General features: G+C 47.1%; 1 protein-coding gene and 1 long non-coding RNA gene across 5 annotated transcripts in view; one reads left to right on the plus strand and one right to left on the minus strand.

The window, feature by feature from the left end:
* The window catches only part of LOC146184933 (uncharacterized), a 91012-nt gene extending 73440 nt beyond the window's left edge, over nucleotides 1-17572 (plus strand). For all 4 annotated transcript variants that reach the window (XM_084605906.1, XM_084605904.1, XM_084605907.1 and 1 more), the window contains exons 2-7: nucleotides 1920-2120; nucleotides 8474-8755; nucleotides 9535-9678; nucleotides 10112-11719; nucleotides 12187-12312; nucleotides 14255-17572. In XM_084605906.1, coding sequence (XP_084462032.1) covers nucleotides 1920-2120; nucleotides 8474-8755; nucleotides 9535-9678; nucleotides 10112-11719; nucleotides 12187-12312; nucleotides 14255-14472 — 2579 coding nt within the window. In that variant the 3' untranslated portion in view covers nucleotides 14473-17572. The remainder of the gene's footprint in view (nucleotides 1-1919; nucleotides 2121-8473; nucleotides 8756-9534; nucleotides 9679-10111; nucleotides 11720-12186; nucleotides 12313-14254) is intronic.
* Nucleotides 8715-17929, minus strand: part of LOC146184934 (uncharacterized) — a 179879-nt gene continuing 170664 nt past the window's right edge. The window contains exon 4 of the long non-coding RNA XR_014707953.1: nucleotides 8715-8793. This is a non-coding gene — a long non-coding RNA (uncharacterized LOC146184934). The remainder of the gene's footprint in view (nucleotides 8794-17929) is intronic.

Raw genomic sequence — 17929 nt, forward strand, 5'->3', positions numbered from 1 at the left:
GCGTAGCGCTAACAGCACGTGTTCTTCAAAGGTTCGAGTCACCTGAGGCACCTAACGCTGCTCGGACCGACGGAAAGCACCCTAGCTCTTTTAAGGTGCCCCTCGAAAGCGGTTAGGCGCAGCCACCCGATCAGACTTGCTCCACGATAGCGCCTTTGTCGCTCTTCTATACATTACCAGAGGAAATATCCACCTGTTGGGTCGTGTTACGAGACACTTAAAATGCACGTGTAAGACCAGAGCGATAGCACCTTTCTCTTGTCCTCTGCCGATTATCCCATTTACCTCTTAACGGCACTTTGCTCAACTTTTGCGAAGATCGGTCATCCGTTGGACAAGTGGCCTTGCTCGCTGCACTTCGCTTATCAGCCTTCGTTCTTTTGCACTGACAAATGCGCTTCAAGCACTATTGGTTGCTGCGGACCGTTTTTGAGGATAGCAACATGGCGGCCGCTGCAATGAACTCTTCGAGCGAATGCGTATATGTGACAAGCACTGAACCTCATATAAGTATTTGTTGTTCGCATACCATCCGTGCAGAGAGGTTTTCTTCCTGGTTAAAGCGTCGAAGGAGGTCCTTCATCTTTGTCCCGTCTATTGCTCGGTAGCTATGCATCATCGAAAACACCAACTTGCCCAACAACTGTTTTTGTCGATCTTCATTTTCTATGGCACAGAATGTTGCATTGAAGCGTAAAAGTTAGTTTAGTTTAGTTTAGTGGGGTTTAACGTCCCAAAGCAACTCAGGCTATGAGAGACGCCGTAGTGGAGGACTCCGGGAATTTCGACCACCTGGGGTTCTTTAACGTGCACTGACATCGCACAGCACACGGGCGCCTTGCTTTTCGCCTCCATCGAAAAGCTGCCGCCGAGGCCGGGATTCGATCCCGCGTCCTTGGGTACAGTAGTAGAGCTCCGTAACCACTGCGCCACCCCGGCGGGGTGAAGCGTAAAAGAACCAAGTCATTTATTGCACTGTCGGTATATATTGTCCCTGTTATGATCATCGAAAACACCAACTTGCCCAACAACTTCTTTTGTCGATCTTCATTTTCTATGGCACAGAATGTTGCATTGAAGCGTAAAAGTTAGTTTAGTTTAGTTTAGTTTAGTGGGGTTTAAGGTCCCAAAGCAACTCAGGCTATGAGAGACGCCGTAGTGGAGGACTCAGGGAATTTCGACCACATGGGGTTCTTTAACGTGCACTGACATCGCACAGCACACGGGCGCCTTGCTTTTCGCCTCCATCGAAAAGCTGCCGCCGAGGCCGGGATTCGATCCCGCGTCCTTGGGAACAGTAGTCGAGCGCCGTAACCACTGCGCCACCCCGGCGGGGTGAAGCGTAAAAGAACCAAGTCATTTATTGCACTGTCGGTATATATTGTCCCTGTTATGATCATCGAAAACACCAACTTGCCCAACAACTGCTTTTGTCGATATCATTTTCTATGGCACAGAATGTTGCATTGAAGCATAAAAGAACCAAGTCATTTATTGCACTGTCGGTATATATTGTCCCTGTTATGTTAGCAAAATAAATAAAAAAAAGAAGTCCATCAATTTAACAATCAATCAGAATTTAATCATAGATTTGATTTACCCGCTTTTCTGCGTTGAAAAATAGTAGGCCATCATGCGCAATCGTTTTGCGAGAAAGTGCAAAAGTGCAAAAGCCGACTGAAATTGAGTACCTAGTCAAAAGTACATGCTGAGTTGTCATTTTAAATACGTTTTCGCACGGCACATTTTTTATGCAGAAATGTATGACTGGCGACGACGGTCTTTTTACTAGCACCAAAAACCCAATCCAACCTGCGATCAGATATGATCCGGAGTCTGTGATCGTTCACCGCACTTCTGTCCGTAAGCGAGGAACCAACTAATGTACTTGCTCTGTCCATTTTCTTTCGTGTGCGTAGAGTCTATGTCCAAGGAGTTGGACTCGAAGACCCTATGCCAGCTCCAGTCGAGCCCCTCCCTGGCCGGCAGTGTTGCTGGCCTCGGATCGGCGGCCACCATTTCCACAGTAGCAGCGGCGGCGGCACCACATGGCCCGCCGAGCGGCCTCCCTTCGCCCACGGACAACGGCCCGGTACTGCCGCCCGCAGCTCCGCCATCAGGTACTCTGCCGTTATTTTGCTCTTCGGGCGCGGTACAAAGTGTGCGCACTCAAGAAAACAGCAGGTGCTCTCTTCAGATCAAACACTTCACAGAGTTCTCCGAATTACCTGGAGGATAGCAAGGTGCCACCATCTGCCAGCAGTTTTATACAGAACCAACTGCGAGCATGCTGATAACTTGGAACTACTTAGACTGTGTACCTGTATGGCCATAAACATGGACTATCCCTCGGAAAACAAAGTTGCTTCGTTATGTTCCCCACTGTTCCTAGGCTAAATTACTTTAATAACATTTCTTTTTAATTTTAAATATAGTGCAAGCAGATATTTGGCTTGAGGTGCGTGTGAACGTTAGGAAATGATTTTATCTCTGCTGAATACGCCGTTTAGGCTGATTACTTGCTAAGCCTAGCGCGAAGTTTGTCTCCCGGTACTCCTGCAGAGGACTAAGCCGCACTTTTTCCTACGAAGGAGTCCACGATGTGAACGCTTGGCTTAATAAAGTTTTTATTTAGCGGTGTTAACTCTTAAGCCGTGATCATCCTTTCATCAAGGTTCTTGTGCATCCGTGACTGGTTGTAACGATGGCTATATAACTCCTCGTACAGGGTACGCAAAAAAATTCTTTTGATTTCATTGGCCTCTTTCCTCTGTTCGCAACTACTGACGCAAACGTCATTCTGTACCTTCCGCTTGAACAGCATATCTTATTTATTTTGCTACGTAGACACACTTGCACGCCAAAGACCAATAGACTACATTCGCGAGAAATAGATATAAAAGCTGTAGAACTCCGGCGAGGGATATGAGCAATTTTATTGGTAGGCATTTCTCTGTACCATCTTCGTCTGGTATACTTGTGATGTCTTGCTCTTGACAGGGGACCTCACACTCATTTAGGACTAGGATAGCCAACGTTAGAGAGGTTATTAGCTGACAAAGAAGATGCATTAGCTTACAAAGCCACGTAACAAGAGGCGAAGGCACTCACTTGACGATCGGCTAAGTATTGGGTTGCTGGTCCCGGTTTTGTCTTTCCCCTGTGCTTCTTTTGTTCTCGGTTGACTAACGCACGCGGTGACGTTGTCAATTTAAGGTAATGTCGACGCAGTCCCCCGGCCAAGGGCGCTCCCCTTGGTCGGCTTCCCTCCTGACCGATGATCTGCCCTTGGAAGCTTTTCAGAGCTCCGGTGTCCGCAACATCCCTGTGGCACTCGTACCGAAGGATGGGGGCACCATTAAAATGAACAACCCAGGAGCTGTTCGAACTGCCCTTCAGGAAATCACTTCCTTCTACGAAGGAATAGCCGAGGTGCGCCAGTTTGGTCGCGGCGGGATTCTTTGCCGTTCACCTGACCTGTTATGTATATAAAGGATCTGATAAAATGCTCTACTTTTGCCTCTCATCAGGTAAGCAGTTTTATCCCTTCACACCTGGCCTGCACAAAAGGTCTAGTCTGAGGTGTTGATTCCTTATTAAGTCCACAAGAAACCCTTGACCTTCTTTCCGCGGCAGGAGTTGTTGCGGTCTATCGCTGTAGCCGGGAGGTCAATAATGTTCGTGTGCCGACAGAATCGGTTATTGCTACATTTGCAGGCACAGTCTGTCCATCGGAGATTAAAGCGTGGCCTTTAATATTCAGAGTAGATCCCCTACCATCAAAGCCTCTGCAGTGCAACAACTGCTGGCGTTATGGCCATACTGCAGGCGCAAATCCACTTTGCGGGGTTGCAAATGTGGCGATGCCCATAAAGCACACTTATGCTCTGATCAAAATGTCAAATGTTGTCTTTGCGGCGGACTTCACTCAGCAAATTCTTTGGAATGTCCTTCTAGAGCGCATGAAATGAAAATTCTGGAGATTATTGACCGCAAACGTTGCTCGAGGCGTGAGGCAATTCAAGAAATTAAAGACAGAGCTCATGGGTATGCAGGTGTGTCAGCCCGTTCAGGAGCATCATTAGATTCCACTATGTCTAAAACCATAATAACTGCTGTGGAAGCAACCATGACCAAAATGGTGGATAGGATTGTGACAACAGTCACAGAATGCATATCCAACGTTCTGGCAGCTCACATTTCTCAGACTGTGCAAACTGCTATGGTTTCTCCTACGGCACCTGGGCATTCACTATCAGTGCAGCACTCATTAGCTGCAATGTCTTGCTCGCAAAATGAGTCTCTTTCCGCATCACCTATGCAAAATTCCCACAAGTCAGACGAGGCTCATGATGCAGATATGGGAGAGACAGATACGCGAATTCTAAAACGCAGTGGATCCCCGTTGTCAAACCCGTCATCACCTCGCCGACAAGCAAAATCAAAAAAGCAACAGCTAGGCTCTAAACCAAAGGAAAACATTTTGGGGCAGGCTGTTGCTGCTGCCCGGATTACATAACCATAGGAAAGTTAAAAGTTCTTCAGTGGAACTGTAGATCTCTTCTTTCAGCTACTACAGATTTAGCTTATCTCTCTTTAAAACATAATCCAGTAATAATCGTTTTGCAAGAAACGTGGCTTACAACTGAAAAACATTTTCACTTACAAAATGATCGATCATTCCGACAAGATCGGCAGTCAAGAGGTGGTGGGTTACTAATTCTAGTTTCTTCAAAATTTTGTCATAGGGCTAAGATTTCTTTTCAATATTCTACTTTAGATTCTGAATTAATGGCTTTAGATTTTGAAATTCCAGGGTTCAGTCCGTTTACATTAGCGAATGTTTATTTCCCTCGTGGTGTTCAGGACACCAGATCTCTAGACCACCTACTCGTTAATTGTCAAAATTCGGTTATTTTGGCTGGAGATTTTAATTCGCACAATGTTTCGTGGGGTTACAAGACGGATCCCTGCGGCAAGCGTCTGGGGGATTGGCTTTCAGACAATAACCTTAACTGCATGAATTCTGGCTTACCAACTTTTGTACGTGCTCACAGTCAATCTGTGATAGATTTAACTTTTTCCAGCACTAGTGTTTCTATACTAAATTGGTCGACAATTGATGGTGGCACCTCTAGCGACCATATATCTATTGTTTTTTAGGTTAACTGCCGCTTAACTCCGCCGACATCTCAGTTGAGATCATACGTAAATTATAACCAGTTTCACTCATTTTTGCTTTCGTCTCTTGAGTCAGTGGTTGAGGCTACGGAGGAGTTAAAATCGCAAACATTATGCCAGGCTATTGCATCCTGTCGTAAGAAGTGTGAATTCTTAGTACGTGCATCTAAAGGCAATACATCAACAAAATGGTGGAATGCAGGTTGTTCGCGCGATTATAGAAGAAGAAAGGCTGCATGGAAGAAACTCCTTCACAACCAGTGCCCCAAAAATTGGCATGATTATAAATTTTTTGCAGCTACATTTAAACGCACAGTCGCACAAGCGAAAGATAATTATGATACTGAGTATTTCAATTACCTTTCACAATCTAATAACCGACGTGCACCTTTCAGGTTTTTAAAATCACGGAAAAAGATTCCTGTCTCAGAAAATTTACCCTCATGTGTTTCGACTCCTAAAGAAGCTCTTAAAACAGTAGAAAACATCGCTAAAGGTTTAAAAAGCGTTTTTTTGTCAACACTTCCCAAATCCCCTATGTTTGTAGGCCCAGTATATACGATTAAGGATGTCCCTAAAATTACATTTTCTCAGCTTTCTTCGATTGTAATGACATTGCCAGCTGCTGCGCCTGGCCCTGATGGAGTAACGTCAAAAATGTTAAAGATCCTTTTTGAGGTGTCTCCAAATTCCTTGTTAGAATTGGTAAATTACTCAATTATTTATTCTTGGATACCTGGTGACTGGAAACTAGCCAAAATGATTCCTTTACGGAAACATAATGGTGGTGGCTATACTTTGGACAATATCAGACCAATATCTTTAACATCAAACTTGGTAAAATTAATTGAAAGGGTCGTACTCAAACGGGTTACCGAGTTTGTCGAACAAAAACATATTTTTAGTCCCTGTCAAATCGGATTTCGAGCAAAATTTTCAATATGGAATGCACATACCGACCTTGAGAGTCGAATTCTTCTTGCGCGGCGCAAAAAAATGCTTGCTGCATTGGTGACTCTCGATATAGAGAAGGCTTATGATAGTGTAGAGCCCCGAATTTTATTGCACAGATTAGAATCTCTACGTTTTCCACAATACTTAATTGATTGGATATCTACATTCCTACAAAACAGACAATTTTACTGTTCATTGAATGGAGTGCATTCTGGCAAATATCAACAAACCAGAGGTGTCCCTCAAGGGGCAGTTCTCTCGCCCGTGCTCTTTAACATTTTAATGAGTTCAATTCCCACTCATCAGGAGGTTCGCACGTATGTCTATGAGGATGACATCGCATTCTTTACTGCTGCACCTGACATTCAATCCCTCAACAGGCGCCTGCGCAATCGTACCTAAGCTCCCTTCAAAATTGGTTATGTAACTTAAGATTTACATTAAACGTTAAAAAGTGCGCGTTCCTTGTTTTCCAAATTCAGGATCCGGTAAATCTTTCTCTAACATTTAAGCAGGAAATGATTCCTCAAGTTAAGTCTTTGAAATATCTAGGGGTGATTTACGATGACCATCTGGCATGGAGGGATCACATTGAACATGTTGCAGCAAAGGGGGCACGTGCTGTGGGTATGTTGCGCAGGTTAAGCAATCCAAGGTCTGGGATGCGGCGAGACGCACTTTTAATGATTTATGTTATGTATGTCCGCCCAATTATAGAATTTGGATCTGTGTTATTTTCTGGTTCACCTGCTTACAAAATTCGTCCGCTTGTTCTTTTAGAGCGGGAAGCGCTTAGATTATGCCTTGGGCTCCCCAAATTTGTGGCTAACAATATATTATACCTTGAAGCCCGAATACCACCGTTGTTAACTAGATTACAATTCTTGACTGTCCAGACGTATCTAAAAATATATGAATCACAATTCCACCGCTCCATATCAATTTTTTGTTGCGAGCCAGACTCCTTTTTTGGAGTCGGATGGCCTCGGTTTCATACCCCGCAGGTAATTCTAGTGCAAAATCTGTTACAACATTTGCACGTAGTCCTTTCTAACATCCTTCCAACAAAAGTAAGTGCATCGTCGGTTCAAATTGTCTATGATGACATTTTCCCAAATAATGCAAAACACTTATCACCTTACATTTTAAATGGATTATTAGAAGATCATTTACAAAGTCTTCCCGTTAGCATAACGATAGCAACGGATGCTTCTCAATTTATTGAAAAAGCCGGCGTTGGAATATACTGTCCGCTTTTAGACTGGGCTTTTTCAGTCCGTCTTCCGGATTTTACTCCAATTTGCCAGGCGGAGTTGCTGGCGGTGGTGCTTGCTCTGCGCAAACTAGACCCAGCATACTCAACAGTGGCTGTAATTACAGACTCTTATTCCTTGTGCTTGTCGCTTTCTTCGAATATGGATTCGCCAATTTTAAACACCTTTCTTTCATTGCTCCCCTCACATTTGAGCCTCATACATATAGTGTGGGTACCAGGACACAGCAATGTGACAGCCAATGAGGTTGCTGACAGACTAGCTAAAGATTCTCTGAATGGCCCTGTATTGCACATCCTCCCGGCAACAGCGTACATAACAGCAGCACGATTTCGGCGGCGTGCCTTATTAAGCACGCAGTCTGGATCTAGTTTATCATCGGATGACTACCTGCATCTCAAGTATTCCTGGAATAGGAAATCATGTCAATCAAGGCAGACTGAGGTCTCTCTAACCAGGCTACGCTGTCGTATTCCGCTCCTAAATTTCTATATGCACAGGTCTGGTTTGGCGCTTTCTCCTGTCTGCGCATTCTGCGGGGACCCGGAAACAATAGATCATTTCTTGATATTTTGCCGCCGTTTTACCATGATGAGAAAACGATATTTAGAGAAGCCGTTACAACAGCTGGGTATTAATTTGAGCAGCCAAATTTTATTATCGTTCGGTGCCACCATGCTTGGGTACAGCCACAAGCATGTTTTTAACGCCATTCAAAACTTCTTAATAGAAACAAAACGTCTACCTTGCTAATATGCTTTGAAGTTTTAATCTATACATATAAATCTTACTATTCTCCTACTGCGTGCGTTCGTATTTACTCTTTTATATTTTGGTTTTTCATATTTACATTTCCTTCTCTATTCCCTAGCATTTATTTCTTTTTATTTTTGCGATGTAGTTATACATCTGAAAATCTAATAGTATCTCTGCACCCCAATTCTTGGCCGATCCCCCTGTGTGGGTATGTGCCATCACATTAGAGCAGAACAACAACAACAACTTTGCAACAATACGACCGTACACTATACATCCTTCGTCTCAAGGCTGGCCGCTCTTTGTAGCGACGGTGGTGTCCATGATGGCGGCATCGGCGGCAGCCGCGGACGAGGAAGTGGACGACGGAGCCCTGGATCCCGAGGAGTTCTACGCCGCCATCCCGGAACCCCCGGACGGCGGCTGGGGCTGGATGATCGTGGCTGCCTCGTTCCTCTGCAACATGGTGGTCGACGGCATCGCTTACACCTTCGGAATATTCTTCCCCGAGTTTGTGGACCACTTCAAAGCGCCCAAGGGAACCGTCGCCTGGGTTGGATCGCTGCTCTCGGGGTGCTACCTGAGCGCTGGTGTGTACCTCACTTGATTCCCAGTCATTCTTTGTGCACTGCACATGAGACTGGAAAATGTGGTGGCTTAGCGGTAGGGTTTCAGTGATGTTCTGCAAATATGCTTGCATCATTTTGCAAAGACATATATGATGAAATGAGTAACAAAGATGTTCGTTGTTCACGTTGTTTAGCTCCCTTTTGGTGTTCAAGGAAATGCAGATGTAACAGCTGAAAACCAGCCAGAATTACGAAATGACTGCATTCCAGCAGAATTGGCTTTGGACGGCTGTTATCTAGATTTTATAGCGTATAACTGACACCCTCAGAGATGTAGCAGAGTGCGAAATTTATGGTCCGATCATACGCGTGCAATTGTCACTTTATAAACAAAAGGAAACGCTAGTTTTCTTTTTTCCCGACTGATAGTCTTTGTTGTACCGTCGGTAAGTTAAGGGCACAGCTGTTATAAAAGTTATGCTGTAAAGACGTTTTATGTCGGGAAACAACTTAATACCTGGAAATGGCGGTTAAAGGAACACAGGCACTGAATGCTTGTGTATTTGTGGCACCTAGGCCAAACTGAAGCATGCAGTGCCACTTTTCAGCAGAAGTTCATTCGTTTTCTTTGGTCACATTCTGCTCAAATTCTGTGACAGCACTTTCAACTGCGAAGGAAGTTGTAAATGGTGTTTCTTTGTTCTGGGATATTACGGAAACAATGTTTTGCACCTGCACTTTCGCGTAAATTTCCTTCACCGCAAGCATAGCATTGCCATGATACCCGTGCTTCATTTTAGGTCCCCTGGTGAGCGCCTTGACAAACCGATACGGGTGCCGGGCGGTGTGCATCGGCGGCAGTGTGGTGGCGTGCATCGCCTTCTTGCTCAGCACCATCGTGCAAGACGTCGGAAGCCTAATGGTCACATTTGGAGTCATGGCCGGTAAGGTGAACATGCAATGCTACGCTTCGCTGTATTCTTTATTTTTGAAAGCTGATGCTTGTATACCGGGAGAAATCTAGCAAGAAGAATAATTCTTGAGTTGCGCTTATGAATATACACTAGTGCGTTAAGCTCGCATAGTTGAATACGGCGAGCAGGATATGCGTCCACCTGACTCATGACTGAAAAGGCCGTACTTCGCTATAACTTCGACATTGGTGGCTTCAAACGCAAGTATTCGCTTCGGGTGTCATGTGTGAGGAAAAAGTATGCGCCAGTACGATTTCATGCTCCATCGCGACAGCTCTAGAGTTAAGATGGCTACAGCTACTAAAGTACTACGTTTAGTAGCTGTAGCCATATGCTGTGCCGTGCCCGTCTGAATAACAGATATCTTGCAGAAACATCACGACAACCTTTTTTCTTCCCGCAGGTCTCGGCTTCGGTCTCATCTACCTCCCAGCCATCGTAAGCGTGAACCAATACTTCTCCAAGAAGCGTGCTCTGGCTACAGGGATCGCCGTTTGTGGCTCCGGCATGGGCGCGTTCGTGTTCGCCCCTTTCTGCCAGTACCTGCTCACCATCTTCAACTGGAAAGGGGCGCTCATGATCCTGGCCGGCCTGTCGCTCAACTGTGCCGTGTTTGGGGCCCTCATGCGGCCACTCCTCGCCTCAGACAACCCCCAGACGAAGCCGCTCTTGCAGCGGATCTGGGAGGAGAAAGAGCGACAGCGGCAGGACTCGCTCTGCAACAGCCAGTTCTTCTTGGTGCAGCACGCGGACGGGACCATCGAGAAGAGGCAGAAGCTGCTGTTAAACACCGAGCCGGGCGTCCACTCAACCCTCTACCTTGACCAGTGGGGAAAGTCGCCCATGGATACGCCGGTCATCACACTGTCTCCGATCCAGGAGGCTAGACCGTCCCGGATGGGCTCCAAGGAAGACCAGAACGACGATTCCGGGGACTCTGGAAAGGAGAACGACGCCAAGAAAAAGTCGCCTACGCAGCTGACATCCCCGACTGCGCCAACTGAACCTGAAAAAGATGCAGGGACACAACTCGCTGTCGATGACGAAAAGACCGCCACAGAGACAACGCAGATGATACCCTCAGAACCGGACAGCCAGACAGCGAGCGGACAGCCGGCACCCAACGGCCACGTTGCAAACGGCGGGCCCACGGCTACGACGCCGGCTATGTCGGCGATTCAGGAGATCGTCAAACGCAAGGGCATTATGTCTTCCAGGAGCGCCACCAAGCTGTGCCTCTCCAACATCACCATGGGAACCGAAATGAGGAGGAACAGCTCGTCTCCACGCATGTCTTCGAGTGGATACGTGTACTCGGCGAGTCGGCCGCACGGACGACTTGCGACCTCCGGTGAAGTGTGGAAACGCGTGTCCCAAGAGACCGTGGCTGGCGGGCCGCGCCAGATTCAAAAAGCCAAGAAGAAGGATATTGCACGGCCGATGTACCGCAAGGATATCTTTTACAGCGGGAGCGTGGTCAACCTTCCCGAGTACCGTCTGTCCCAGGGCGATGTCCGTTCCTACGTTGCCAGTGTTCTGACCATCCCGGCAGCAGACACGGTTCCCGCAGCCAGTGGCGTGGATCTTCCGGACGGCAAGCCCGGGGCGAGCTCATTCTGCCCGCCTTGCCTGCAACTGCCGGCCTCCATGACGGACACCCTTGCCGACATGTTAGACATGGAGTTGCTCAAAAACCCGGCCTTCGTGCTTGTCTGTGTCTCCAACATCGTGGGTATGATGGGCTTCTGCATACCGTTCATGTACATCGCCGACTCCGCCGTGCTCAAAGGCATCGACAAGGACAAGGCTGCCTTCCTCCTCTCGCTCATTGGCATCACGAACATGATCGGACGTCTGATCTTTGGCTGGCTATCCGACATGCCGCAGATCAACTGCTTGTTACTCAACAACCTCTCACTCTGCTTGAGCGGCGCCACTGTGTTCGTCATGCCCTTCTGCTACTCATACCCGACTGCTGTGGCAACGTGCATGATCTTTGGATTAATAGTCGGTGAGTGGTAGCACTGCACCCCTTTGAGTAACATCGTCGCGAAATAGAATAGTACTCTGACCACGCAATAAATATCCCACAAAACCAGGCTGCGGCTTTCAACCGCAGTGCAGTCTCGATTTTATGGAAGGAATTTAAAGCACCTTATTATCCATGTAACCCTGAGAGCCTGCACTCTTTGTTGTGCATGTTTAAGTCAGTACAAATCTTTTAATGAAATAGAATATGCCCTAAAGCCTTAAGTGCGCTGTTTAGTACACAAAGCACTGAGCTGAAGCCAAGCTTTTTCAGAAATAACTGTGAATTCCTTCTGGCTTAGCTGCCATCAGTAATTTAAAATGCTATCTGCCTTAGAGTAAAATGTCTCGTTGAGTCTACGAAGTGGCTTACTCTTACTTGACATGATTGGTAAACAGAAGTCATGGTGACAAATAAGGAATATTCTCCTTCCTTCTTTTCTATTTCAGCTGCTTATATTTTGCTGACATCAATCATCCTCGTGGAGCTCTTTGGTCTCGACAATCTGACAAACTCGTTTGGATTACTCAGTCTGTGCAGAGGCGCAGCTTGCATGGTTGGGCCTCCTCTTGCAGGTAAGCACCCGTTTTCTCTGGCGGTAGACACAGTAGCCAAAGTTTTAAATCACAGGCACTTAAACGAACAAAAATTGCAAGCAAAATTAAACAAGCATTTCTATAGTTCTCTATCTTGTTCGAAGGTTTTGTGGACTGAATCAAAGTGGTGGTAGTCCCATAGGTGTACAGTCGTCCACAGACTTAACGCGAATGACGGAAATCATGGCTTGGACCGCCGCCTGGCCGCGAAGCGATAGTCGTCGAGTGCGAGATGATGCCCTCGGTACGTTTACGGCGGCTGACGATAGCTGGTGTGCAGCAAGCTTTGAGTTTTTCGACTGTGCCCGGTCGCTGCGTAGAAAGCGCGTTCGTTACGTAGGCGCTTCTCCGTGTTATGGTCGCCCATGTGGTCTCGCACGCCCGGGCAACGCTTTGCAGATTTCTTTCCCCGGAACCCGAAACTTTGCGCATGCTGTCGCAGCTCAAGTGCCTCGCAGGCAGCTCGGGACACTTGTCATCAAACCCTATCGGCTGCTTTTTTTCTTGCTTTTTTCCTTCCTTGATAACGACGCAATACGTGTGACTTCCCGTGGAATTCATTTGAATGTGCACGACACTGGCCAGAACACTTGTTGTGTTAGATCCGAAGCATTCGCACGAAACTCGTGAGGCGCGCTAGCTGCGGAAGCTTAGCATCCAAATTCGGATTTTCCGAGGACGGATGGACGGCACCACCCGCCTAGTCAACGGCCGTTAGCCCTTGAGCTTCGACGGCGTCTCCTGTCAGTCGGATCAGGTTGAGTTGAGTCTCCGAGTCGGAGCTGAACAGTAGTGTATCTTGATGTTCAGAGTCTTTACTGAATTGACTCGCCTGTGAAGCCTGAGCGAGGTAAAAAAAAAATGCAACGCGTGTTCATTGGATGCGATGCTGCATCCGCGAACGAGCGCGCTGTCTACGCGGGGGTCAGGCACAGTCGAAAAACAAGTCAAAGCGATCTGCACACCAGCTATCGTCAGCCGTCATACGCGCACCACCGAATTATCTCGCACTCGATGACTATCGCTTCGTGGCGCTGGTGTCAGTCCAAGCCTCGCTTTGTAAATTGTATCCCCGTGTAAGATTTTGTGCTCCTGTAATCTGCCACTATAACCACTTTTCTGCAGTAGAATATAGCACACCGGTTGATTTGGCATACGCTTTATTAGTATGAGACAAAAAAATCACCTTGCTTGAGTGTAACATTTTAATCATGTCCCACATGAAATATGCAGACATTTAGCGCTATGAGACACCGCTTGAACATACTGTTCTGTTGAACACAAGTTTTGGCGATACTAATTCATGATGACATGGTCTCAAAACACACAATTTTGAAAGCTGTTCCTTCAACACCGAGTAAAAAATAGAATGCTTATTATTGAGCATGTTCTCGAACAATTTTATTACCTCCAAATGTATTCCATTCTTAAGCCACCGCTTCCAAAACGTTCTTCACTACTTTTCCGAACATATCCCAGGCATTCTGAACCTGCATTACGAGGAAATGGCTTTCTCTTCGCTTCCAGCAAGGATGCTGCTGGTTTTATTTTTTGTTTTCTTTTCAAGGTAATGCATGAAATGTTAGCCCGTTGCTGCATGGTTTAAATCAAAGTATGCCATGTAGTACTTCTTTTTACCAAGGCTAACGCCTTTCATTAAAAAACGGGATGTTTTCATAATTATTCACGTTTGTGACTAGAGCGGAAGAGTATCAAGGGGCTAACAAAGGAATAGAATGGCATTCAACGGTTAAGCTTGCGCTGCGCAGGAGCCGTATAAGAAAAAAAAAATAACGGGGGGGGGGGGGGGGGGGAAAGGGGGGATACTAGATGCATATATGCATAATGAATATGTATGGGTGCATGTGGATGCAGTGGGCGCTGCTCGGTCAACGACTCCAATAATCTTTTGGCTGTGCAGGTACATTGTTCGACATGACGGGCTCTTACGACGTTCCTTTCTTCGTCTCCGGCACCATGCTCATTCTGTCTGGCTCTATGTCCTTCTTCATCCCGTGCGTGCGCAACACGGCCGTGAAGCCGGAGCCGATGCCGGACATCGCCTCGCCGCTGGAAGAGATCCCCGAGGAAAGCGACGTGCCCGAGGAGGATGAGGCCAACGTCGAGAGCATCGTCTAAACGCGGAGCACTCTTAACCGTGGCTGCATTCATCTTCGGTCGGCTCGTCTATCCTCATGGAGTAAAGACTTCTCCGGCATCGCGGTGGGGTAAAAAAAAAAAAAAAAAACGCCACGGAACAACTGAAGAGAAGCAGCAGGAGCACCAACGGCGAGAGCAGACAAGGGAAATAAATTAAGAAAAGCCGGTGACATGTAACACAAAACGCCGGTGACATGTAACACGCGTCTTCTTCGCCCTGATACTGCCCACAAGACTGTTTTTAGCTCTGAGAGCATCCTGCTTCTTCGCCAGTGTCCAGGCCTGACGTTTTTGTTTTTATTGTTGATTCTTTCCTCCTTTCTCCGTGCGTCCGAAGGCACCTTCAGCTACGGCCTCGCTTACAACAGTGCCGTACCCCGCCTCATGTCCAAGTCTTCGCTTCACCTCGACGTCTACTACGACAAGCGCCTCTGCGGCTCTGTGAAGAAGACAATTGAACCAAAGCCCCCTACCTTTATCCTTTCTCTGCGCCTTTTAATGCGCCGCCGTTCGTTTGTCCTGTACTGCCGGTTCGCCAAAGGAGCTTGAACACGTTTGGGTGGCTAAGGGTGTCTAGCTTGGCCACAAAAGTAGTTTTCAATGCGTGGTCGAAGAGCAGGGGTTATTTTTGTCCTTGGATGTGTGTGCGGTCTTCGTTGTTGTTCTGTGAAGTGTACGCGCACGTGTGTCGAGATGCCATGCTCCGATAAGGCGGAGACCGCAAAGAGGTCGGTCCTCTCAAGTATTTGCCCGTCTCTCACCGAGCGCCGCGTTGTCTTCAGCGGCATTCATCCGTATAGTTGTGTTTCACTGAGCCGACACTAGGCTATGTCTTTCGACTGTGACAAGCTGAGGTTCCCGTGGTCGAGCCTTCCACGAGCTTCAGTTGTGCGGACCAGTAAGGAAGAGGAGCGATGGTATAGAATGAAAGGAAGACGAAACGAATGGTCTTTGTCAACGTGAGGTGCCATGCACCTGTCTTCAAAGACGGGTGCCAAACCCGCTTTTCTCATATGCGGCACACATTACGTCATTGCGCTGCAGCACAGTGCGCGTTTTCTCCCCGAAAGATGTGACTTTCGTCAAGAAGACAGACTTTCGCTGCGGGACTATGCGCGGAGGGTGCATACTGTGTGTGCGCGCAGTGATGGGACGGGGATGCGTCGGTGTGCTTGGTTATTTGTCTTTGTTTTTTTTTTTTCGGAAACAATTTTGTTGTTTCTTACGTTCGACCCAGCGACACACATCGGATGCGAAAAATGAAACAGAAACGGCATCCTGGGGCTCGTATGGATCGTTAATTAATAACGCATTCCAGAGCGCACGGCGGGACTTCGAGAAATGACTCCTTCGCTTAATGTTAACTAAACAAAAAAAGGAGGGGAGAGAAAGTTGTGAAAGCAAGCGCATTGAACGCGTCCTCACATATACGCAGCACACACGTACACAAACACTCATGATTGTAGTCACTACATATCTGTGATATACGCTCCTTGGCCCGACAGTTAATCGCTACGCCGCAAGACTCTAGAATAATAGCTACGACGTGTTTGTTCGAAAATGGCGCCGCGTTTTTCTTTTCTCTTTGTAGCCAAAGTTACCGTAGTGGAGCCATAATGTTGTGACTGCTTCAATCTCCCGCGATGTGTCCCCCTATTTTGTGGAGGCAAAAATAATGGGCTCCGTGTTTCATCTTTCGCATTCGGTGTCAGCAGTGTCTCCCATGTTTTTATCACTGGACCATCTTCGTTCATTGTCGTCATATTTAGTGGATAGCTAATGATGCAGGCCGAGGACTGCAACATTGTTACTGATGACTGCGCGCATGTATGGGTCCTCGAAGTGACATTCCAAGATGCGCGGCAACATCAAACATCTACCTACTAGAAAAAGGAAGATAAAGTTGTCGAAAGCAACCCAAGCTTTAAAAGTATGTGGCAAGCGTAGTAGCGATTTTAATATTTTTTTCTTCGCATGCATAGCTTAGTCGGCTCGTATTAGTTTTTTTTTTTCTCAACCGGCTACAGTTAAAAATATATGTGTCATTCGAAGCGGCTGGTGGTTCACGCTGCGGAGGCATTTGTCGTCCAAAAATACAGAGGTCTGCGTGTAATGTGGTGCGCTATGCGGGCAGACAATGCTACTGCACTCATAGTATGCTGAATTTTTGCTGTATAAATATGCGCACACATAAACACATTAACATGTACACTTCAAGTTTTTCTCTCTAGCCAGCTTCGAAGATGCTGATGCTAGGTCTATATTGTGATACAGAGCGCAATTGTTTTTAGGAGGCTAGGATACGAACGGAGAAGCTAATGTTACACCATCCTACAATTCCTGTCAGCATAATAGAGAATCGTAAGCTGCGTAACGAGTTTGCTTGATATACTGATCCGTTGATAAACTTATTCTTCGATCAATTAACTGATCGCTTCATCAAGCTAGAAAGCCAGCTGTTTTGGAAGCAATAGCAACAGAGTAAGCCACCGGCTTTTGTTTGGACCTTCGTTCGCGCGCAACACCCGAAATATCGACACGTCAGTCTGACGCAGCGCCAACCACAAGCCTTTCTGGCACGCCAGCCCGAACGCCGAAATTGAGAGTGACAACCCCTCTACAGAGTGTTGCTTCTATTACAGTACGGAATTTATTCCAGGAGAGACACGTTGCAGTTATGTTCACGCCGGGGCAGCGCGGAGCATCGAGTGTGTATGTTCTTTGTGAGGCGCTCGATGGCTGACCGGAGTCGGGAGCATCTTGGGCGTTCAACTCTTCTCGACAGTGGACTCGCCGCAGTTGGAACAGCCGTTGAGGAGAACGCATATGCTTGAGCTTTTGTAGAGGGAACGTATACATGTACGAAGTGGTCCATTTGCAACGCCTACACACAGACGTGCGCTACTGTGTGGTGCTGCTTGCGTTTAGCTCCACGCACGCACGACGATGGCCTTGACAGACTCCTTGGGTTGCACATTTGCCGCTAGAGCCTTTGAGAACACAATGTGGCAGAGCAGAAAGAATGCCAACATTCTTTTTCTCATGAGACGGAATAAAGCTGTTATTTGTTTACGCCCTACTAGGTGTGCGTGACCGTGTTTTTGGAAAGGCGCTGAGCATCGTCGCATTGCAGAGCTATCCGCGAGAGACGATCTGGTGCAGTGCGACCTCTGTCAGTGGGAGCTCCAGAACTTCTGTTCTACTCCTCCTTTCCACTACATTTAATTTAACATTTCACTCTTCATTTTCTTTTGCTTTTAACCTCATCCTCATTTTCCTCTGCTAGTGCGCCGTCTCTACGGTGTCGAGCTTTTACTAAGGCATTGCCACGTATGAACGCTTCTTTGCAGGCCGGTGCTCATGCAGTGCTGTGCAATGGCAAATCAGTGCGCAGTTTCTACGCATGAGTCGGCTTCCTGTGTGCTCATTGCCTTGG

The sequence above is a fragment of the Amblyomma maculatum genome, chromosome 6, assembly GCF_055883805.1.
Source record: "Amblyomma maculatum isolate TAMU_Amacu chromosome 6, ASM5588380v1, whole genome shotgun sequence".
In the NCBI taxonomy this organism is placed as follows: Eukaryota; Metazoa; Arthropoda; class Arachnida; order Ixodida; family Ixodidae; genus Amblyomma; species Amblyomma maculatum.